General features: G+C 50.6%; 2 protein-coding genes across 5 annotated transcripts in view; one reads left to right on the forward strand and one right to left on the reverse strand.

The window, feature by feature from the left end:
- The first annotated feature begins 268 nt into the window (after positions 1-268).
- Positions 269-12,718, forward strand: LETMD1 (LETM1 domain containing 1). 2 transcript variants are annotated; one of them, XM_073319402.2, is made up of 9 exons: positions 270-472; positions 1,813-1,964; positions 3,971-4,086; positions 4,559-4,641; positions 6,059-6,245; positions 7,166-7,267; positions 7,644-7,796; positions 9,100-9,196; positions 11,273-12,718. In XM_073319402.2, the coding sequence occupies exons 1-9, from the start codon at positions 333-335 to the stop codon at positions 11,341-11,343; spliced, it is 1,101 nt and encodes a 366-aa protein (XP_073175503.1). In that variant the 5' UTR covers positions 270-332; the 3' UTR covers positions 11,344-12,718. The 2 variants fall into 2 exon arrangements, with proteins under 2 accessions (XP_073175502.1, XP_073175503.1); XM_073319401.2 differs by lacking the exon at positions 7,166-7,267 and having other exon boundaries at positions 269-472.
- Positions 12,719-13,177: 459 nt separating this feature from the next.
- Positions 13,178-23,148, reverse strand: part of CSRNP2 (cysteine and serine rich nuclear protein 2) — a 29,357-nt gene continuing 19,386 nt past the window's right edge. Inside the window, exons 3-6 of one of the 3 annotated variants that reach the window (XR_012155773.2) lie at positions 22,191-22,450; positions 19,044-19,340; positions 14,982-17,689; positions 13,178-14,187 (exon numbers count right to left, since the gene is read on the reverse strand). Coding sequence is in view for 1 of the 3 variants with exons in the window: in XM_073319400.2 (XP_073175501.1) it covers positions 16,817-17,689; positions 19,044-19,340; positions 22,191-22,450 (1,430 nt within the window). In the remaining 2 variants the exon portion in view is untranslated. Of the gene's footprint in view, positions 17,690-19,043; positions 19,341-22,190; positions 22,451-23,148 lie in introns of all 3 variants that reach the window. The other 2 variants (XR_012155772.2, XM_073319400.2) reach the window with 2 other exon arrangements.

Here is a 23,148-nt window from a genome sequence, read left to right on the forward strand (position 1 = left end):
CAGCCCCAGCTCCTGCTTCATGGCCGGGGAAGGGCCTGCCTCACCTTTCCTCCTAGTCCCTCCCTCTCGCGGGTAGTGGCTCATCCCCAGGCTCCGCTGCCGGCCCAGGCACAGACCTAGCCCCGCCCAATTCTCACTTCCGCCTATAGTCACATGCCCGACCTGCACGGGAGCACATCCGCCTATAGTCACGTGTGAATCGATGGGGAGAACCCGCCTGCTCGGGAGTTCCAGCCAATCAGCCCTCGGGCCTGTCCCTCGCCCCGCCACTCCAGCCGCGCGATAACCTTTGCCCTTTGGCCCTTAGTGATGACCTTAGCGCCGTTGCCAAGATGGCGCTGTCCAGGCTGGGCTGTTGCCGGGGAGGTCTGCACGGCGGGCTCCTGGGCGTCGGGCCCGTAACCGTCCCCGCCAGCTGCCTGCGCCGGGTCCTGCGCGCTCCCGAGCCGGCCCCCGCCTGGAGGGCGCTGAGGTGCGCGCGGCCCCCGGGTGTCGGGGGCAGGCGCGGGGGCCGCAACCCCCCCTTCAGGGACGGGAGCCGTGGCCGTTGGCCCCTCCCCCCGCCGCTTCCCCCGGTGACAGAAGATGTGTCCGTTGGCCCCTCCCCCCGCTACCCGTTGTGGCCGTTGACCCCCCCCCCCCCCGCGCGGGTGCTCGCTGCATCCGTTGGCCTTTCCCCGCCTCCTGCTGGTCTCCATGGTGACCGCTCAGCCGTCCCCGCCGTGCGTCCTGGTGCCAGCCATGACCATGGGCCCTTCCCCCTCTGTCCCCTGCCAGCCGGGCCCATGGGGACCTTCCCCCTCTGTGCCCCCTGCATGGCTCCTAGTGCCACCTGTGCCTACTGACCAGTCCTCCTCTGTGGCCCAGCCCCCCCCACGCCAGCTGCGCCCACTGACTCCTTCCTCCTCTGTGCGGACAGCCCCCCACTGTCAGCTCGGCTACACCTGTTGTAGAGGATCCTTGTTGCCAGCGCAGCTGTGCTCCTGCCTTTTCACACCAGCGGTGCCTGTTTACCCTGGGGTCCGGTTGTGGTGGTAGGGGAGGGTTGGGCCGCGGATATTGTCTGAATCTTTGGATGTCAGGTTTTTTTTTCCAGGTGATTCTGGAGGTGACTTGGCCTCGTGCTTGGCTGCATCTCCCTGCGGCTGCTGCTGGATGCTCATTAGCTAGCTCAGGGCTACTTTGTGGAGATGAGCACCTCAGCCAACACATTTAGGAGCTATTGAAGCTTCCTGAGACTCTTTTTTAACATGATCTCCTTAAGTTTCCATCTCAGACACAATGGATCCGACTCTTCTCTCACTCACATTAGTGTAAATCAGAAGTATCTGATTCTTTTTGTTGGCCCTGCAGTGGCCAAGACCGTATAAAAAAAGAGTTGGACTCCATTCTGGCTCTGGCATCAGTAACAGAATTGTTAACTAAGGTGTGATTATTGGGCTAAATTCTGCCCTCATTGCACAAATTTAACAAGACAGACTCTGAAGGCAGTGGTGGTACATAGGTTCATCTGAGAATGGAATTTGGCCTGCAGAACCTTTGTTACCAGCATACTTCAAAAATGAAATCCCTGTAGAGTTTTGTCCCATCTTCCTCATTGTGAGGGGTGGTTTTTTCCACCCCCCGCCCTCCCTCACAGCTACTCAGGCTTTGCATCCAATCAAATCACTTCAGCTCAAGCCCTACATCCCCACAAGGCTTTGCTGGTTGGCTGGAGTGCATGTACTTTCCTCTTTACAGCCTCACTGTGCAGGGTATGGAAAGATCACCTGCTTCCTATAAGATTTTTCTGTGAGTTACTTTTTGTTACAGGCACCCAGCATGCTGCCTCTCTACAAAGACAAACCCCAAAGCCCTCCTTGCTGCTGTCATATCACAATTCAAATATGCCAATGGGAAATATGAGAGCTTTTTGGAAAGGACATTCCCCCGCTTCTATCTATTGTATTCGACTTTTCTGAAAGGTAGGTTTTGAGTGGGAGAACTGGTTTCTTTGACTGATTATAGAAAAGGCAGGCTCAATAATTGTAGCCTATTTTTTGTTAGCTAAAGGGACACTGTAAGACTAAAAATTGCTTATTTTTTTCTGTGTTTTATGAATAGTCTCAGAATTTTGCACATGAAAGAATTTTTAGGGTGGGATTTTCAAAGCCAATTTTTCAAGTCCCTTAAGCAATTGACTGAAAGTCTCAGCCGTAACATAGCATTAACTTATCACTTACGATGGGTGTTGGCTTTTTTTTGCATTTCATTCAGTTTGGACAATGAAAATAGACTAGCTAGTTTCACTCTGTTGGGTCAGGCTGTTTGGGTAATTAACACTTTCCAGACAAATGTTTAAAAAAAACCCGAAAAACTTCTTAAAACCATGAAAACTTTTCTATTAAGCTCTGTAAAAATCTTTTCTCACAAAATCTAAATCTGAACTGCCAGACAACGTTGCTTTGAAAACTGCTCTATATCCAATAACATCCAATGTAGAGCCAGTGACTGGAAGTTGAAGCTAGACAAATTCAGACAGGTAATAAGGCACACTTTTTTAACAGTGAGGGTAATTAACCATTTGAACAATTTACAGAGGGTTGCAGTAGATACACCAGCTCAGGCAATTTTTAAATCAAGATTGGATATTTTTCTGAAAGATGTGCTCTAGTTTAAACAGGAGTTAATTCAAGGAAATTCTATGGCTTGTGTCATACAAGATGATCACAATAGTCACCTTCTGGGCTTCTCTATGATATGTTGTTTGTAAAGGCTGGACCAGCGTACTGGGAATAGATATTAACTATGAGATTTAAAGACCTCTTGTATATCCAAGTCAGAGGTGATAAGGAGGCTCCCTCCCCTTGCAAAAGATCCAGTTTTAGTCACCCTATCACTAAAAGGATAAAGCAGAAATAGAAAGGTTCAGTGATGGGGAACAAAAGTGACAATTCCATATGGGGAAGAATAAAAAGGTTCAGACTACTTAGAGAGCAGACAGAAAAAAGCTGACATAATAGACAGATATTAGATAAGTTTTGTAAGCTTATTTATTCTCCATACAAGACGAAGGGGTCAGCCTCTTTACCTGAAAAGCAACGGATTTAAAATTAATACTTTTAATGGCCTTCACAAAACGCATAATTCACCCATGTAAGTCATTGCCATAATAGACTAAGGCCAAGAGCTTAGTAGGATTCCAAAAAAAACAATTCAACATTTATATGGATAATGAATGCCTACTGTTCTAGGATGAGTGTACAGGGTGGGCTTTTTAAAGGGACGAAGGGACATAGATCCTTAGGCACTTTTGAAAAATCTTGCCCGTAAGGGATATTAGCCCTCATGTTTTAGAGCAGAGGAAGAAACTTCTCGGATGCTTGAATCCTTAATGCAGAAGTGTCCATTCTGTGGGTTTTGTACCTTCCTCTGAAACATCTGTCCCCAGCTGACTCAGGAACAGGAGATCAGATTGGATAGACCACTGGTTTGATCTACTCTGGCACTTCCTGTTTTGATTTGAAGTCAGAATTTTATGTGTACCGAGGAAGCAGGTAATTGTGTCTAACTGCCCTCCCTCGTCATGCACATCCCTCCAAAAAATCCTGTAATACAGCTTGATGGGCTACTCCAGTCTGCAGCCTGTGCTACTAAAGGTTTTGGATCAGTCAGGTAAACTGCTCTCGCATTCTGCAGATGGCTGCAACAGTTGGAAGAGCTGTTGAAATTTTGATGGCTTGAGTTAGATTCTACATGTTCCAGCCTCTATTCTTGTTTCACTCTCAGCTTCTTCTGTTCTCTGAATAACTCTATGTGGAGAACAGCCTATATGAGACAATCTACAATGCATCAAGTTGTGTTGTACTGCACTCTGCTGCTCAGTAGCCAAACTAAATAAGGATGTAAGGGGTTGTGAAGGACATTGTCAAGGGATCTCTGGGGCAGAGCACAGCTCCAGGCCTGAAGATAACATCTGTATTCTGTACAGGATTTCGGACATTGTTTTCGGAAGCAAAAGAAATAAGAAGAATAAAGTTAAACATGTCCCTTCAAAAGATCGATTTTCATCAGCTTCCATACAGGGAGATGGAAAGATTAAGACAGGTGGGGGCCACCTTTCAGGTTCCTGTTTCTTACTCTGGTATCTGTAAGTTATGCTGAATTTCTCAAACGATCAAGCATTTTACTACACTGTCCCATGCAACTGGCAACCTTGTTTAGTGACTTACACCTCTTGTGATTCCATGACAGAGAGAGAGTGCCCTGCTTTTAGAGGGTGGGTCTGCTGTTGTCACTGGGTAGACTCTCTATCCTTTCTGTGAAGGGACGGTCAAGATACACACTTTAAAGAACCTGCCACCATAGCATGGTGGCTTTACAAAGTTGGGTATTTAACCCAAGGCAGCCTGGCAGTTTGCTCTGGCCTATAATGTTCCTGGCACTTACAGAGCATTTCTTATTGAGAGCAGGATTAGAATGCTGCTGGCTGATCTGAGACAGTCTATCAATCAGTTTTCAACTGCATTGCTGTAACTTGCTATCAAGTCATAACTGTGTTGTTTTAATTTTTGGTCAGTTTCGCAGGGACCTGATCAAGGCCATTCCTATTGGGCTTCTCTCCCTTCCACCTTTTGCCAACTACTTCGTCTTTTTGCTGATGTAAGTATGTCTTTTACCGAGCCTTTAAAACATTGTTGAACATCTTGTTGCCAAGTCCTTGCCCTGAATAGTCACCATGCAGAGGCTCAGATGGTAACTGAAGCGATTAGTCAGTGGAGCTGATCTTTCTCTTTGGGCTCCTTTCTTCTCTCGTCTCTCAGCTGACATTTGTACTATTCCTGGCTGTCTGATGAGAGGGTTTGCTACAGAACAGCTGTATTTGTTCCTCTGGAGACTATTTTTTGTAGCAGTTAAAGCTACACTCATATTCATGGAAAATGATGATTCTGGGCCTGATTCGTTTTTTCCGATGTAGTTTTCCAGTTGTCTAAATTGAGTAAGCGCAAGAGGGAAGAATCATTAACTTCTTGTTTGTCTGCAGACAACTCATCACCTAGACGTCATGAACTAGATGGAATCTGAATGTTTTCTATCCGAACTGATTTCTCCCTTCTGTTCAGATTAAAGTTCCCATTTCTGTACTAACCTCTGTAAAAATCCAGTGTCTTGGATCTCTTGGGACATTCTGCTCTCACTATATTAGTGCGTGTTCTGGGCCCCCTTATAGCAAAAAGGAAATCCAGATGAACAAACCAAACAGCATTGATTTTGTCTGAGGAGATTTCTGCTGCATTCTAGGTACCTCCCCATGCCATTAGATCCTTCTTTCTAACCCTAAGAACAGTGAAAACTTTATATTTATTGGCATTTATATGGTGCTTATCACTGTAGCATCTGAGTATGTCTTCAGTAAACAGTCCGGTGGACACTTGACTGTAAAAGTGGCCTCCTCACATGTGTCCATACTTCTTTCCCAGCTACCCCATCCAGATAAGTGATCCAGTTCCCTACCCTCCACCCCCAAGCACCTGGAATGCCCCTCCAAGCTCCTTGCACAGCCCTGACTAGACTATGTTGTGCTCTGTGGGTTAATTGATACAGCTAAATGACTGACAGATTATTTATCTAGTATCTTAATGGAAACTAAGGACTTATTATCAGTGAGGTTTCTGCATCATCGGCGCTCTGGAGATCTTTATACCTGCATACTGGTGGTCCTGGGTCACAGCCGAGGGCTAGATGGGACTAGTTGGAGCTCATCGATGCTGCCCCTTAACTGGCCAGAAGGGGAGGCTGTTCCCTGTGCAAGGGTCTGAGCGTCCCACTTCTGTGGAGCTCCCAGATCTGGACAGAAGGAACTGGGAATCAAGCCCTGGTTTGCCACATCACAGGCAGAGCAGTAACCATGGGGCCAGGTCCCAGAACACTCACAGCGTGTCTCCGGTTTGACAGGCAAGGCACTATTGCTAGGCCACGAGCCTGGCCTGTGACTGCGGAGTGTTGGATTTTGTGTAGCTGCAGTGTCCCTGCTTGTGAAGCTCAGTGTGTTACCTCTGGATGACCTTTTCTTTCCAAGGTACTTGTTCCCAAGGCAACTGTTGATACGCCACTTCTGGACCCCAAAGCAGCAGTCTGAGTTTCTGAACATTTATCATGGTATGCGGAGAGAGGTGTACCCAGAACTCATTGATGGCTTAGAGCAGGTGACTCGTTTTGTAGCGGATCAGCAGCTCCGAAGTCAGATGCAAGAGCTCTGCACCCAGGTAAGTAACACAGGGCCTCCTTGCCCCCATGGGGACAGCTCCTCGGGGACACCGTAGGGTCAGCAGCGTCTCATCATTAGGTTATAGCCTTACTGACTGCTGAGCTAACCTGGTTGGCACATGGGATCAAATTGTATGCTGAACTGCACTCTGTGTAACCCCACTGGGGTCAGAGGGGGATTTGGCCCGTAGTTTTGGAGGGATTGTTTACATCTGAAACGTTGAGTTTGTCTGCTAGAATAGGAATCCCATCCAGCGGGTCTAGGATTCTGTCTCTGATGGGGATTGAGCCTATGCTTGTGGGTCATCCTAAGTCTCAAATCCTTTTAAAGAAGGGCTGATCCCTCATTTCTTGCCCTCCAAGCTTCCTCAGCTTCATTGGCTGTCCATGGGCAGACAAATTCCCCTGAATTTTCATTGTTCTAACCTCATAAAAAGGAAACAGTCTCGATCTGTTCCACCCGAGGCAGTTACAGAGATGAATCCAAAGGTCTTTAAGAGGCAGAAAGGCTGTCCTTGTGCTAATAGGTAGGTAGGAACCAGTCTGGGAGGTGGAAGTAGTAAAACCCTCTTATGACAAGCAAAAAAGTGCCCAGGTTGCATCAGCTTGGCGAGAAAACCCTCGGTGATGGGAGAGGGGGTGTGGTTACCCAGAGTTGCTGGTCCAAAGGAATTCAATGGAGACCATCCAAGCAGAGAGGCATTTCTGCTTTGGTGTAGGCTGAGAGTAATATGGCACCACACAGCATGCTAATGCCACAACACCTGGCACTTAGAAATGCTGAGGGAACAAGGTTAGCGACTTACCTGTTGGGCACAGATGGATTTCCAGGGGTCCTGCTGAGTCCTCAGTAGCTGGGGTCAGACGAGTCATCTGTTTGTGGGAAGTATCATGAGCAAAAAAAATCTGGCTCTCCAAGGTGCAGAGCGGTTCCCATCCAGAGGTGGCAAAACTTTTGGCCGTGAGAAGCTTGTTTACGGGACATCCCCTGGGCCTGCAAAGGCTGCGCGTTTGGCAAGTGGTAAGTGCCTCTCCCTGCAGAGGCTGTCTGTGCTAGTGATTAAGGAGATAGCCGGGATTGTACGTACAGCTGAGTGCTGAGGATGGAGGCAGTTCATTGAACTCTGAATGGTCACGAAGCAGCCGGCGGCTGTTTCACGATGCCCTCTGCCCACTGCTTGCTGAAGGCCTTCTCAAGGGAGATGCTCTTACCCAAGGCTAACCTCACCTCCAAGTCTGAACCCATCAGGGACGATCATCGCCAATAGCTCAGCCTGGATTAGATCCCTGGGTTCTCTGGGCTCTGCCCACTATCCCATATACTCTCCTTGAATCTTAGCAGGTTTCCTTGAGACTTCACAGATTTTCCTTGCCCTGCTTTTCACTTCCTGCCACAGAAAGCCTTGAGCCGTATCCTGTTCCTGACTCCTCACTTGCCAATCTTCTTCCTGAGATACCGGCTGCGGAGCCATATGTTGGAGTTACAGCATCTGGACCGAGCCATGCTGAAGCTGGGAGTGAGCGAACTAACTGAAGAGGAAGTGAAAATGGTAAGACTGAGTCCTCCCCTTTCATGTTGTGCCGGCTAGCTTAGAAAAATACGAGACTCCCAGAATCCTGTTGGGGAGAACTAGATACACAGTTGGTTTTTTCTCTCACTCGTGAGCAAAAAGCCTTGTGTGACAGCGTCTCTGTGGTGGAATATGATTTGCTGTGTTATGAACCGGTCACGGTTTCTCCTGTTGTGTCTACATCAAAGAAATACTATTCAGGCTCAGATCCTGGCCGATAACTTGGGGCTTGATCCTGCACTCCTGACTCAGACAAAATGCCCGTTGAAGTCAAGGGAGGATTGCAGGCTTAGGCCCTGTTGTTTGTTCTGCTGCTTAGCTAGGGCTGGGGAAAAGAGGAAAGCGGGTCACTGAGTTTAAATTGCTCAGCTCCAGAGATGTACAATGAGCTAAGAAGAAATGCATGAATCAGTGACTTTCCCTGCTTGAAGTGTATGTATGGGGGAGGATAGCTAGGCCATGCCTGGGCCACACAAATAAGCCTTCCTCAGCAGAGGGAGTGGGCAGGGATTTGAGGTGAGAGGCAGGGTTATATATGTTTCCTGGGGGGAGGGGGAAACTTCTCCCATGCCATCTCATGTGTGAAGCAATTGCACTAGAGAAACTACATGGTGTTTTGGTCCATTTAAAGCTGTATTTATCCAAATGCCCCCCAAAAGTAACTGAGCCAGAGAATTAAGCCTGTTTCTTCCCATCAGAAATAAACGAGCTGCCTTGTGAATACACCTTCCAGCAGGGAGTCAGGATTCAAGAGATTTAGTGTACAGGGGACATAGGAGTAACACCTGTGTATTGCTCTGAAATTGACTAGTGCTCTGAATATACTTTAAAGGGGTCTAGAGTTGCAATCCTTCCTGCACAAGAGATTGCCTTAGTGTGAATGTTTGAGCTTCACTTCCAGCAGAATAGAGGGAGTATAAAGCAGCCACTGGGGGAACACTTCTAGTGGAGGTCCAGAGTAGGGCTCGATTACATGGCCCTGTGCTATTCCTGCACCTCACTTTCCAGTGTAGGGGCATGCTGGGGGTAAAAGGGAAGCAGATGGAGTACTCTGGTGATTCTAGGCTGTGGAGCAGCAATGGGGCTGCTCTAACTTACACAGGGGACCAAGGCAGCCCATGGTTTAAAGCTACTTTTGTCCCCTCTTTCCTGGGCTGCACTTCGTGGGAGTCTCAGTCCAGATTCCAGCCCCTTGTGTTCAGTGATCCCCACTGAAATGAAAGCTCATTAGTCTGCACGCACCTGCCCTGACACTTGCTTCTCTCTCTTCTGTGGTCGTTAGGCTTGTTATGTCCGGGGCCTGAACTCCACCCACCTCAGCCCATCGGAATGCCAAAAATGGCTGAAGCAGTGGGTGAAGCTCTCCTGTGAACTGAAAGGTAAGACTGGCAGAGCTCAGCCAGCTGGCCACCTCTTGGCTGCTTCTTCCTCTTGTGTGCGGTGCAGATCCCGTAGGGCTGACCTCAGGCAATGCACCCGAGGTTGTGAACATCAAAGCTGTAGTTACGTGTCACACAGGGTTATACATTTCAAAACAAATGGAGCTTCAGGGCTTTCTGAATGGCAGCCCTACAGATGCCCACAATAGGGAGGGGCGGGCATAATGGTCCAAACCTCAGGTCTGAAATGCCTAGGTTCCCTGCAGCCACAGGTTCACATTCCAGCCCTTCTGCATTTGGAGGTGGATAAGCTGATTTCTGAGCCATTTACTTTTAGGTGAGACCTTGAACCAAGTTCTGGCTGGTCTGTCTGAACCTTGAGCACGGAGTCCTTCCGTAAGGTTATGGTCTTGCTCTGGTGTCCTGGAAGTGGGACCTTACTGAAATCCTTGGGCTTGGGAGAGCCCAGGTTATGCGTGTGTTTTAACAGAGAAAAAAAGAGTTCACGCTGCAGGACCCTCAGAGGCAGATCATAGTATTGCCATCTCGTGTCCTCTTGGCACTGTTGATTGAGTGCAGGTACATGGGGAAAGAGGAACAGATATCCAAAGAAGAGTTTCTCAGTATACGAAGAGACATAAACATTCAAACAGCTCCAATTGGGCCAGGCCAGTGCATTAGCTGCAGCTTCTGGGCTTATTTGGCCGAGATGCGTGCTAGGGAGGCTGAGCGGCGATGGAGCACATGGCCAAAAGCACTGCAGTCTCTAACCTAAAAAACAGCTGTTTAAATGGAGTATGTTCCCAGGCTGGCTCCCTGGGGGAACCGCATCCCCCACAGTTAATGGGTTGGGATCAGCCCATTCGGTGGAGCTTCTAACCTCTCACTTTCTCTTCTCACAACTAGCTGGAGAGGAGCTGGCCTCTGCCCTGGCTTCCAAAAACGAGATTGACATTTCCCCTCCCCCGTGCCTGTCCTGAGTGTCACTGGTGGCTTTAGTTAAAATACTAAATTCTGACAGGACTGCTGGCTAGAGAGTATCTCAACCCATGAAATCTCTGCGAAGAAATGAACAGCTTTTCTTCTGGAATCATTTGATTCTTGTTGGCCCCTGATCAGCATCCTGGCAGCTGGAGTTTGCCAATCCCAGTTACCTGCTGCCAGCTCCCCCCTCACAACCTGTCAGGTCTCTGGGGAGCAGAGCTGGAATTATAAAACCTCGAGCAAAGGGTTTAGGACTCTGTATCATGGTGATACAGAGCTTCTCTTCAGGGCAAAACTGAGCTACTGTGTCCAAAAGGGCTGCCAGATGACAGACAGCTTGGCCAAGGATTGTCACTCAGAGAATGGCACAGAAAAGCTTAACATGAGTGCTGTCAGCTGGTCCCGCTGCAGATTTACAGGGCAAACCTGTGGAGTCCCTGGCATACATCTGTGGCCCAGATGCCGTGGTGGAGGTTGCAGTTCTCTCCTTGGGCTACTGCAGGTGTAGGCAACTCTTGCTTTTGTCAAACATGCTGCTTCTTCCTCCCAGCTAGTCCCCAGCACTGTTCTAAATGGGTGGCGTGGGTGGGGAGGGGGATTGTCCTGGCTGCAGGTTTGTGATCACTGCACTGTGTAGGTGTTACCCTTCCCTCTTTCGAGGATTTGATGTGAGAACCAACTAGGGATTTGTATCTGCCCAGACAGTGCTGGTGAAACAGGAGGCTGACCTTCCAGCCCCTGCATTGTTCATGGGTGTAGTAGGGGTCATTACAGAACAGGTGTACAGCCCAGAGCCGGATGTCAGGAGAACTTGTATTCAGACCTTCTTGATGGTGCTGTGGCCTGGGTGAAGTGTGAGCCTACACTGCTAGCTGCTGCGTCCCAGTCTGCCAGCCGTCCAGTGAGCCTTTGTGGTAAATGAAGGATAAAAGGGCTGGCTACTTTAGCTGGCGCCTGCCACTGTTTCCTCTCACCTCTGGAAATGCCTTCTGCTGGGGCCAGGGGGTGCCTGCCACCAGTAGCACGCTCAAGATGGGGACTCCCACTTGCTGGTTCTGGAGGTGTCAGGTAAACGTGACTTTGTGTTTTCAGATTCGGAGGTCTCGCTCTTGGCACACAGCATGGTCTTAATGTCCACCAACTACCTCGGGGCCAAGGAGTGACGGTACAGGCACCGACTTCAACTGTCGACCTATTTCTAGTGCTGGTGGTTGCAGCAGGGTAGAGTTTTTTGCTTGCATTGCAGGAGGGGGGCTGGACTTTAGCGAGAAACACCTTGCTTTTTGCCTGCCGATCCACCTCTAAACAGTACAGCATAGAAGAGTAAAACCCCTCCTCAGCCCTGCCAGCGATGAGAGCTGCAAGCTCATTTACCTAAGATACATCGTCAAGTCCCTGAGAGCAAGAACCTGCTGTGGCTCCCAGTCACTAGGTGGTAGATTCCATGTTTTTTGAATGTGTAAGAGTGGCCCTTGCTGGGGTTGGGAGTGATTCTGCAATTCTGAGCCATGCAGATGTCTATGCTCTTCCCTGTCATTTTCCAGAAGAGACCATGTTGGCACGCAGCCAGGAGCCCTGGCTTTGCTATTGTAGCCTCAAACTGTGGCACTTTAAATGTAATCCTGTCCAGTGGAGAAAGCTAGTCTCCCCTGGATTTGTAAGCTTCCCCGGGAGGCTCCCACTGGTAACTTACAGCAGTGGGCATTAGCCAGCTAGGTTCCTTGTTCTCCAGGACCTGTGAAGAGACACCTGTCTGGAGCAGTGCTCTTTGCTGTTTTTCCTGTTAAGTTGTTAAGCTTTATTTACTATGTTGTTTTAGGAATAAGGTGAATTTTACTAGGAGGGGTTGTGAGTAGAGCACCCTAATTGCCTGGGGCTTAGTAAGTGACCTTGCCCCTTTGGCCAGTGATATGCCTTAATGTTGAGGATCCATGTATTTGTTCAGTTGTCTTTTTAGTTCACAGCAGTGCCCTGTTAGTGCTTGAACTGTGGCTGTTCCTCTCTGCCCTAGCTGACTGCTGGAAAGAGATACAGGTCAGATAGGAACAGTTCCCACTTTCAAACTTGGCTCCACTGTAAGTTAGCTTGATTTTCAGTTTCCGAGCATCTGCAGCTTCCTCTGAAATCAGTAGGAGCTGAGTTCAGGTCACTTTGTTTGGTACCCCAATCTGAAAATGCTGGCCTAGAGCCTATTGCCGTAGAAATAAATGCTAAACAGCACTTACCTGTTAAGGACGTAGTCTCAGCTTCATTTTGTCAATGAAGTGATTTAAGTTCTGCCTAATCAGTTTTTAGACCTGAACTTTTTGCTCAGTGTGAGGATTTGGGAGCCAGGAGTTTGGTCAACAGGAGCTCCATCCCTGTGCACCTGAATGTCTCATGGCGGAGGCTGCAAGTTGAGTTTAAGGGATTTTTTAAAAAAAGTTACTTATAACTAATGTCTTAAGTTATTTATGGCAGTAAAAATGCATGAAATGTCTGTCTTAAATCTGTGGTATCCTTACATAAATATTCCATTAAAGACAACAGCTAAGGAAAGGTCTCTGGTGTATTTTTAAAATTAGATCCTGTGTGAGGTGTCCAATTAGTCTCCCAGCACCTGGAACTCTGATTAAGATTGCTGAGACTGGAGCCCTGCTCTCAGATTTTAAAGCAGGACGACGGCATGTCTAGGAGGACTAACCCAGAGGATCAAGCGAGCTGTTAAAGCCCCACTATTCTATGTCCCATTAATAAACCAGAGGATATTAAGCTGCAGTCTGAGTAAACAGCCTTTGTTTGTTTATGCCTTCACCATAGACCCAGACCACACTGCAATCTCCAGAGGTGTGCAATGGTTACTTCACAAATAGACCTCACTTCTCTAATCTGCTTGAATTAGGGTCTAACAGGCCACAACAGGAGTTCCTACCCCGTGGCACAGAGGTAACCTCACCCTAACTAGCTTAAACCATATGCTTTTATCCCCTTTGAGATGAGAACACAAGGCACAGGATGCAAGTTTGAGCATTTCTTTATTTTTACACTTAAATATTCTCTTTAAATACAGCATTATCACAATGAAAAGAACCTAAAAGGCCAAAAAAAAAAAAAAATGCAGAGGACCTGACAAGCTTTGGATTCACATTGAAAATTCCACCTGTATACAGTGTGTGAGAGGAGACCGGAGAAGTTAGAAGTAGCGAAGTCACTATTTAAATAGGAAGAGGAGCAGGGCTAGAACCAAAATGTCTCAGATCGGGAACAGGCAACAGCTCAATAGCACCAGAAGTGAGATGGGCTGTTAGGTTTACTACATGGCTCACAGAAGTGGTTTAGGAGGAGACAGTGCGGTACCAGCATTAGTGTCACAAAGTGTGTGTGGGGAAGGGGGGAGGGAAAAGGCCAAAATGCACTTTCATTGCACTATTAACAGCATAGTTATCTTTGTAAAAATAGAGTAAATCCTGTTAGTTCTTTGTTTAGTGTGAGAGCCCCCAGCCTAACTGCTGCCCTAGGATTCTTCTGTAATTTCATTTAAAGCAGTCCAGCCTCTGGTCAGCCTGTGTATTTCCACACATCACCAGAAGGCCCCAGCCTAGTTTCATTCGCTTCCATAGCATCGAAGGGCTGGGATACGAATCAAGAAGGGAAGATTTTACCTATTAAATGTCACCAGGCAGAACCACTCACTTGCTTTCCCTCGCAAAGGAGAGCTGCCCTGTTTCGCATAGGAGCAGACCGTGTGCCCAAAGCCCTTATGGATACACGGTGTCAGTCTGGCAAATGGCCAATCCAGTTACTCAACACCTGATCAACACACGCAGCCGGGTCAGCTAACTGTGCGAAGTGGAGGGAGTTATCATCCTACTGGCACAGGTGACCATTATTCCATGGGGGATGGGGGGGGAGGAGGAGAAGAGCTTTAGACTTTACCTGTGGGTTCAACTAGCCTCTTCCTACTCACTGGCAGCACCATCTTGGAATGTTGGGGGGAGAATTCCCCCTGCTAAAGGCTTCAAAGGGATCTGCTAGGAAAAGGTGTGAATGGTTAATTCCAGTCTCAAGCACACATTCTGCTGGTTACAGTTCGGCCAAGGGGTGAAGCTTAAAGTGCTCAGTAGCACACGCTCTGTTGCTGTCCTACTGCAAGAATGACTTTTAAAGCCTTTATGCTTCTTGCTGTCCCAGAAGAAGGGGATTGGCTGTGGAATTAAGGCAACAAAAATGCAGGGAGCGTGTTTGGGCTGTTTACAGGAGATGCCCAGCTGTGGCTGCACCAAGTGCAAGATTCAGCATCCTGTGTAGGGACCCACTTTTGAAAAGACAGCTGCCCTGGGGGTGGGCCGGACATCTATCTATTCTACAGCACCCAGCTTTATAGCTCAGAGTGTGGAATTTGGAAATAGGGAATTTAGTGATTTCATTTGTGCCCCATAACAAATGGGGGAGAGAAGAAACATCACCTGCACCAGTGTGAGCTGTTGTCCATTTCTCACAGTCATGTTGATGGGGTTGTGGCCATAGCCCCAGCAGGCAGGTGATGGGCCTGGGTGTTCGATGTTTAAGGATACATGGCCACTGAGGCCAGAGGAGGTTCACAGTCTAAACCAAAGAGGAAAAGCTAGTTTGCTGAACACAACATTCACTTCTAACTGCTCACTGCGCCAGGAAGAAGTCAGGCAGCAAGGGGATTTTAAATACCAGTCACCAAAACACAGCTCTGTTCACCCTAGAAATCCAGCAAGGCGTTAACATGTAGCTGACCCACCACCAACTGCTTAGTATCCTTCCAGCACAAATAAGTGCTGTAGCTACTTACTATGGGAGAAATCTGTAATGGAAAAGTGAAATGGACGAGATTGTTTCGGCAGCCCGGCAGGTTCCATGAGTCTGAAAGAGAAGGGAAAGGTATTTCTGCTCTTCGCAGAAGTTTAGTACTGCAGTTGTGCTGGGTCCTGGTCTTTCAGAAAGTACAGTGCAGAGAAATACAACTGGGTCCTGGATGTGTTCTCCTTGGGCCAGGAGAATGAGGGGACTCAGGGGACGGGGTCTGTACCAGCTTTTTGCCACAGAAAGGAAGATGCCTGTGAGGCTAGGGAGAAAAGTGCTTTTGCTACCTGCCTGGAAGGCAGGGTTCATGGGCTGTTAGGACAGGAATTGTGGCAGTTTTGAGAAGATTTCGCCTTTCCCCTAGAGTCTTGGGAATATGCTGTGGCTTATTAGAATGATGACTATGTGCCTCCCTGCACCAGGCTGGGATGCAAGCCCAGAGCACAGCACCTTCTCTGCCACCAACGTATTGCACCTTTGCAATCTCTGCTGAATTCACAGACAGCCCTAGTAGGGAAAGGGCCGATTTCTTTCAGGAGTGGAAATATTTGCTGCTCACCCAGTCACCCAAAGCTGCAATTCCATTGCATGCAAACCTCTCGCCCTCCAGTTTAGACCGAGCCAGGACAGAGGATCACTATTAAGCGACGGGGTGGCAGGAAGCTTTTTTTTAGGTGAGCATGTGGATCATGTTGTTGGTCTTCCCCCTCCCCACTCCACTTCCTGTGCACTTAAAACAGAAAACATGGACTTGATTAGGAAACAGTCAGGTGGCATCCTCCCGTCTGTCTCCACCAGGTTACCAGTCTTTACCATCCAACCTTCATACTTCCACAAAGATCAATTCCATTGGAGTAGTCCAGGTCCAAAGAGGGAGCTCCCTTCTTTGCCATAGGGAAGGGAGCCTACAGCCCAGCACAGGGACTGTAGTATCAGTTACAGGCAATGGGTCACAGAATGGCTCAGTAAACATTCAGCACATTTAAAAAAAAAAAAAAAAAAAAAAAAGAATGGATTCCATCAAGCCCATAACGGGCAGGTGATGCAGGGCTGGGAGGCAGTAAGGGCGGGGCCAGGACAAAGCTACTGAGAAGCAGGAGACTCTAAGCTGGTGTTAGTTTATAAAATGGTTGCATGCCGAAAGAGTAAACGTAACTAGTCGTGGAGGATGATTGATCCATAGAAAGCCATCTTTTCGGGGCAAGGTAAGGGTGGCAGATACCAGGGGAGAGAGCGGAGAGCCCAGACTGTTCCGCTGCTGGAGAGGGGTCCAGACAGGAGGTTCCAAGGGCAAGTGCTGAAGCAGACGGTACTGTAGGAATGTTGTCAGTTTCACCTGGGATGAGAAGCAGGATGAGACTCTGCCACACAAACACGTTGGAGATCAGGGGGGGAAGCAACCATGGAAAGGCATCCCTGCTGCCCCACAGACCAAGTCCGGTGCTCGAAGGGGAGGAACAAGAGGCAGCTTCGCACTATTGCTTATAGGAGACGGACACAGATTCACATAGGATGGTCCCTGTGGGGGTGGGGGGAGGGGAGACACCCAGTTCCACAAATGGGAGGGAGCTCAGCTGAACCTCCTCCCTCATCTGGCACATGGAGCAGCACCTCCAGCGTTAGACGTGATGCCCCACCCTCTCAAGAGTCTGCCACAAGCGCTTGGTTTCATTGGTTTTCTTTTAAATCATATGTACAAAGCAGCCCGGCTCCCCCACCCCACCCCACCCCACTTAAATAATCCTCAGCGGCCACTGCCACTCGATAAAATATCTGTCAATAAATAGACATCAGAGAAAGCACGTGGAGGGGCCAGGGGCTGGGTCACACGGCCAGGGCGGGCCCTAGGGAGCGCTCCTCCGGGGAAGGCAGCTCACACGCTCTCTCTGGGGCCTGCTCTGGTCCAGATGACGGAGCGTTTGTACGGAACGGAGGAGACGCGGCTGCCCTGCAGCTCTCGTGGGGCAGGGAGGGCTCCAGAGACAAGGCGGCTACCTTCCCCGTCTCCGTCTTGCTCGGGGCCACGGCTCTGCTGCAAGGCACCAGCGAGGCTACGGGGACGGAGAAGACACTCAGATCTTTCTCATTTGTGTAAGGAGAGGGCACCTCCGACTCCTCCGTGCCACTCTCGCCCTTCACCCCCAGCACGGACCTTTGGTCCACCTGGTAGTACACCACCGGCCCATTGTTCAAGTAGGACTGGTTGGCCACAGCCGAGGCTGCCTGCTCGGTGCTGTCTGCGAAGCACAGGACAGACGAGCCCGGCGGGAGCTGGGCTTGAATGAGGATTGGCGTGGGTAGGCCTGGGCACAACCCCTCGGGCACGGCCAGAGGCTCCTCAAGGATGCACACTCCCAAGCTCTCTATGTTGGCACCACTGGAGTCTTCCTCAGCCTTCAGCCTCTCCAGCTCCTCCGCCGTCTGCAGATGCATGACGGCTGTCTCGTTCTCCGCCATGAACTCCTGGAAGTCTTGCGTCTCCGAGGGCTGTGTTCCCAGCCAGTCGTTGCTGGAGCCGTGCAGAGACTCCTCCTCCAGGGCCTGGGGCCGGCTCACCTGCCGCTTGTTCTCCAGCTCCAGCTTCATGATGGTGTGGAGATAGTGAGTCCGCACCCGGATGGGATTAAATTCTATTCGCCCGGCCATGTTCCCACAGCCGTCCCTGGAGCAGCCACATGGGAAGGACATGCGATCCACCTGGGAGTAAAGGGAAGAGCAGTGAGACCGCAGCTGACAACAACAGGGTGACATGGCATGAGCACCTCTCCAGGGAAAGCACTCGGGCTCAGACCTCAGCTGAAGGAAACATGCACAGGGTTGTGTCTGCCACCACACTACAACAAACCATTAACTAGCCCATAAGTGCAGCCCCCATTAACCTTGCCAGAGCCTGGTCCTTCTCGGAGCTCCACATCCCCAGCCAAACCTGGGGAGTGTGAGGTGACCCTGCAGCATCTGCCTGCCTCTTCCCACCTGAGCACGTGGCTAAGAGGGGCTGGCAGGTGACGGGGGTGGGGAGAGGAGGGCACATTGCTGTGGCTCTCATCAGACGGGAGGGATCAGTGGACAATGGCCAGCACCGCTCCCCATGCACCCAGCCAAGGACAGTGTGGCTAACCAGGAACAACCCCCCTGTGTCTCACCATCATGGGAACAACCAGAGATTCAAATGCCCAGTGAGCAGGAGGGGCCAGGCCACCCTAACAGCAGGTCTGGCTCCTTACCCCTGGATTCTCATGAGTATATTCAGGGGATCCCTGCTTTGATGCAAGGACCCCAATTGTTTGGTGGTGATGGGGAGAGCGGGAGGTCACTCCACTCTTACTCCCTTGTCCCCATTTCTGACCCTTAAATGCCAAACTGCCCACCCCACCCCCACTGCTTTGGTTTCCCCTCTATCCAGAAGGCGCCATCGGTGTGCTACATGAGTCAGCCAGCAGGGGGAGCCAGTGCAGTCCACAGTTCCTGCCACATACCTGGGCAGTCTCTGGTCCCAAACCCAGATCTCAACCCGGCAGACACCATCAGGATCTGATTACTGGCTCTTTGCTGCAGCCATCATCTCTGTCAGACTGAACAGGGGGTTCATCTCCATGGGCGGGGGCGGCAGGGAAGGGAAGGGACGGCACCCCAGCTAATGGGGAATCTTCTTCCCACCTAACCAGAGTAGGTATTTGACGTGTTATTCCTCTAAGGTCCCCAGAGCTCTTTCCAGGGCAGGGAGGCGCTCAGTGCAGGCCAATGCTGCAGACCTAAGAGCTCCCCCACACCCTGGGATGCCTCTGATTTGCAAGAAGGGGCGGTTACCACCTTCAGTTTGGGAGCTGCCCTGCACAGCAGCCCCCAGAACCACGCAGATGCAGGTCTTCTCTGAAGGGTAGCTGCCATCCTGCCCTGCAAGCTCAGCACTGGGGATAAGCCAGAGACCTGGCACAGAAACTGAACCCACAGCCTTTGAGCCTAGAGACAAACCAAGCCAGAGAGATGCACCAACGCAATCCAGCACAGATCAGCCCAGACCCAGGTGCTACCTAGAGCTGCCCCAACAGACCTGGCATTTAATTCCAGCTTGGCTGCAAGCGCAGGCTTCAGGATCGCAGTACAGGCGGCAGTCACAGCCGCATTCCTCTCGTGACAGGCGGATGGCACGCAGTTCCTGCTTCTCCTCAGCATCGATGCGGTGAACCCCGGAGGCCCGGAGCAGGGCTCGGCGCCGCTTGGTGGGCAGCGGCTGCAGAAAGAAATAGTCGTCCACTTCCACATTCTCCACGTCAATGTCGTCGTCTGACACATCCTCCAGGGTCAGGCCGTCCGCCTCCTCCGACTCCACTGTGCCATTCTTCGTCAGCTGGGGAGACACGGGCAGAGTTAGTCCTTGGCTTGGGCCCTGGGCACAAGGCCTGGCGCTCTACCCCAGCATATGCCTGGTGAGACACCCGCTAGCATTACCTCTTGGAGAAGCGATCTGCCAGGAAAGGGGAGACTCAGTTGGGACCACGCACCTAGGGACCTTCAACAGCAGCAGCAGATGCTGAGAAAGATTTTTCCTCCCAATTTCCCCCTGCATAGCATCATCTGACCCAGTCACCTACTGCCTCATCCCCACCCACGCAGAGGCCTCTTGTACCGCTGGGCCTGCACCCCCCCTCCCCTTCGCCCCAAGGTCATTACAGCCAAAATGCCATTTCACTCAGCTGTCCAACACAACTGGAGCAGAAGGCAGGAGACTCAGCCCTCCACATGACATCAGCTTCACAGGGGGATCTGAGCGACCAGTCAGCATGAACAAACAAGCTGCCGCGCGCAAGTGGATTCTCCACCAGGCCCCAGGTTTTCCCCTCCTCAGCTCCTTGCTAGGCCAGGCCAGCTTTCAACCCTTCAGCTTATGATAGCCTGCAGGGCACCATCTGTGCTGACCCACTGGAGATGTGCTGGGGAAGGAATTTGTACTCAGGTCAGAGGAGACGGGCTGCCCTTCCCCACCCTCTGCAAGTGGGGAGATAAAAGGAGGCTGCCGTGTCTTAAAATATCTGGCCCCTCAGGAGAGGAACAGAGTGGAGCAGCAGCAGCACCCCCATGGGCAAGATGCAGCATACATGGCATCGTCTGTTGGAGAGCAGGCAAGTGAAGTCTCTCCCAGCTTGCTGTGGTTGAAAAGCAGCTAAGGTGCCACGACCTGGCACTCGGGATCCTAAAGGAATATCAACGTGAGTGGCTTCAGCAGGGCAACTGACTTACAGATAAGGCTCCTGGACTGCCGCGGGCCCCACCCACACACCAGGCCTGTCCCCCAGAGCAGCTGAAGAAAACCTGAACCCTCTGCCCCCAATCCTCTTCCATTACAGAAATGAAGGACGCTCCCTGATCGGGCCGACAGGAATACAGAGCCGAGCAGCAGCTTCTCTTTCATTCCTTCTGCTCCCCAAACCCTTGGAAACCGACAATACAGTGTGTTCTTACAGCCGGGGCTTTTTTCCTCCCCATTTATATTTTAAATGCAAAGAATCAGAGTTCCTAATGTAGGCATGATGGAGAAGCTGCTGCTGGAATACATGACAATACACTAGAGGCTGCTGCTTTCATCAGACAAGCCACAGGTTTGCGGAGGCAGAAGGAAAATTCCTGAGAGAGACATGATGCAATAACTCCAGCTTAATAATGCTCATTTCAGGAGCCATGGAAGTCAGAGCAACTCCACCTTCATTCTCCGCAATCCAGGAGGTTCCCTGCAACAGACGGCAATTCTATAGCCCTGCTTGCCACTGGGGAAGTGCTGACATTGCCCCTTGCCCACTGATGGCTCATGCCAGGCCCCCAGGATCACAGTCCTTTTTCCTGGGACAGCAGCTGCATTGGGGCAAGGGACAGGGGTCTGGTTCAAGTCCCGTGGCAGTAAGTCCACTTGCTTCTTGCTCGTGACTGCATTGGCTGCAGGTGCTTTGCAGACCCCAACTCACCATTTGCCCTGTCTCTCTGCACCTGTTTATCTGCCCCACATAAGCCACCCTGCAGCCACATGCCCCAGTAAGGGAAAGCCCTAGTTTGAGGCGTGCACTTTAAAGGCTGGATGGATATGTGACCGTTTGCCAAGCAGGTTGCCATGGCAGCAAGAGGCTGATTTGAAAGGCTAGCTTTGCAGACAGACACGTCCATTCAGTAAGGGAAGTCCAGTCTCTAGGCAAATCCTCCTTCCCCCAGGGCACAGGCCAGGTACCCATCCATTGGGGATAGCATGCCCCACTGATCAAGTCTCCTTTGTGCCTCATCTCTAGAAGCTGGATGGAAATTGGGCAAATTTTCAGAAAACCTAGTGCCAGGCTGAGTGAGGACATTTAGCTCCAGCCAGGATCTTGTCTCTTAGCATGCCAGGCTGCAGCCGCACCACTGGTAGAACTCTGCCAGGCCGCAGGCCATGCCCCATCACAGATTTGTTCACTCTGGTCAATACCCACAACAGAGAAAAGTAGATGACTTGAGACAAAAAATTACCTCTGGCTGCTCCTTAAGAAGCTCAGTCATCATCCCCGTCCCCGCATCTCGCTCTTCCCAACTTGGGTCCCAATCCCTCCAGAACTGGCTGTCACAGATCCACCCCCCACCGGGCAGTTGCATTCCAAGAAGGGGTGAATAGCAACGTCCGATCTGCCTTCTCTATGCCAATAGCAACGGAACAACGCAGGATCAAGCATGGTCTGGAGAAGGGCAACCAGGCGCCTCTATCCGCCCGCTCTCAGAACGTGAGGACAAGAGACAAGTGATGGCGGAAGACAGCATACTTTAAAATGAGGTCGAAATAAATCCTGTTCACACCACACGCAGCTGGTGGATCTCCCTTCCAATCAGATGCCATTGACACCATGAGCTCAAATTGGATTAAAAAAGGAGTGCACATTTACAGTGACAGGAATATCCGGAGTTATAAGAGTAAGTACTAAAAGATCTCTGGCAGGAATCTAAGCCCTCCTACTTCAGGATTTAAGTCAAGCCCTCATGCTACCGGGGTGGGGGGCGGGTTAGGAAGACACTTCCTCTGGGGGCTACTTATCACATGCCTGCCCAGCTGCTGGGTTTCAGGCACCATCCGTCAAAGCAGCTGCTATTGGCCAGACAGAGGATCCTGGACTGAGGATTCTCACAGCAGTCACTGAGTTCTTAGGCGCCTTTACCCCTCCCACTCCCCCCCCTTTGTCAGTGATACCTTCATTTTCTTGGCATGGAGTTTCTCCTCCTTGAGGTGCTCCCGGAGGATCTCCCGATGATTCACCTCCTGCTCCTGGGCGAACTCGCACAGCGTGTACCTGCGGACGGAGTTGTGGCGCTGGGCCATGCCCAGGGAGCTGCCCCCTTGGCTGGGCACACTGGTGAAGCCCTGGCGCCTGGCGAAATAGTACACGGTCACCTGGTCGAAACGCACATTCTTCCTGCGCAGCTGCTTCTGCCTCTTCAAGATGGATGTGGCTGAGAGCAGAGAGAAGGAAGCGTCAGACACAGGGCGAGCGCATGGGATTCTGGATGGACCCTACTCATGCCACGACCACCCCCAGCTCTTCCATGACACAGCAGACGCATGAACCCTTGCGGGTTTGCTCTGAGTTGCTGATGCACAGGCCCCTGAAAAGGCTGATTAGAGGTACAAGGACGGGAGGGAGAGGGATAAGTGGGATGTCTGCGTCCATCAGGACTGGCTGCCAACTTCCAGAGCAGGCCATACCCTGGACCTCACGGAGGAGGAATTCATGCGTGGAAATGCCTTACCCTCCCCTAGGGCTTTGCAAGAGGACCCTATTTGGGGAGTGGGGGAAGGGAGGCCAGTCCCAGGGATACTGACCCTCTCTCTGGCTGTAAATGTCTGATAGGGTTAGAGGGAGCGTGTCAAGGGGAAAAATCACATTTCCATTTGAAGATTTCTGGCAAGTAAGCCCTAAAATTCCTTTTACTGGAAACACTCATTCACTCTTGCTCATATTTATCAGTTTATTTACTTCATCCATAGTCAGAACCACCAGGCTTTTTTTTTTTGACAGCACGCCCCTCTTCTCTGACACTGCAAGGGGTTTACCACTGGGAACAGCGAGGCTGAAACTGAAGAGAGGGGAGAGCCAAGGCCAAACAGGCTTGATGGCTTGGCTTTTGGGCCCCTCCAGGAGATCTTTCCA

Source organism: Lepidochelys kempii, chromosome 20 (genome assembly GCF_965140285.1).
Source record: "Lepidochelys kempii isolate rLepKem1 chromosome 20, rLepKem1.hap1, whole genome shotgun sequence".
Taxonomy (NCBI): Eukaryota; Metazoa; Chordata; order Testudines; family Cheloniidae; genus Lepidochelys; species Lepidochelys kempii.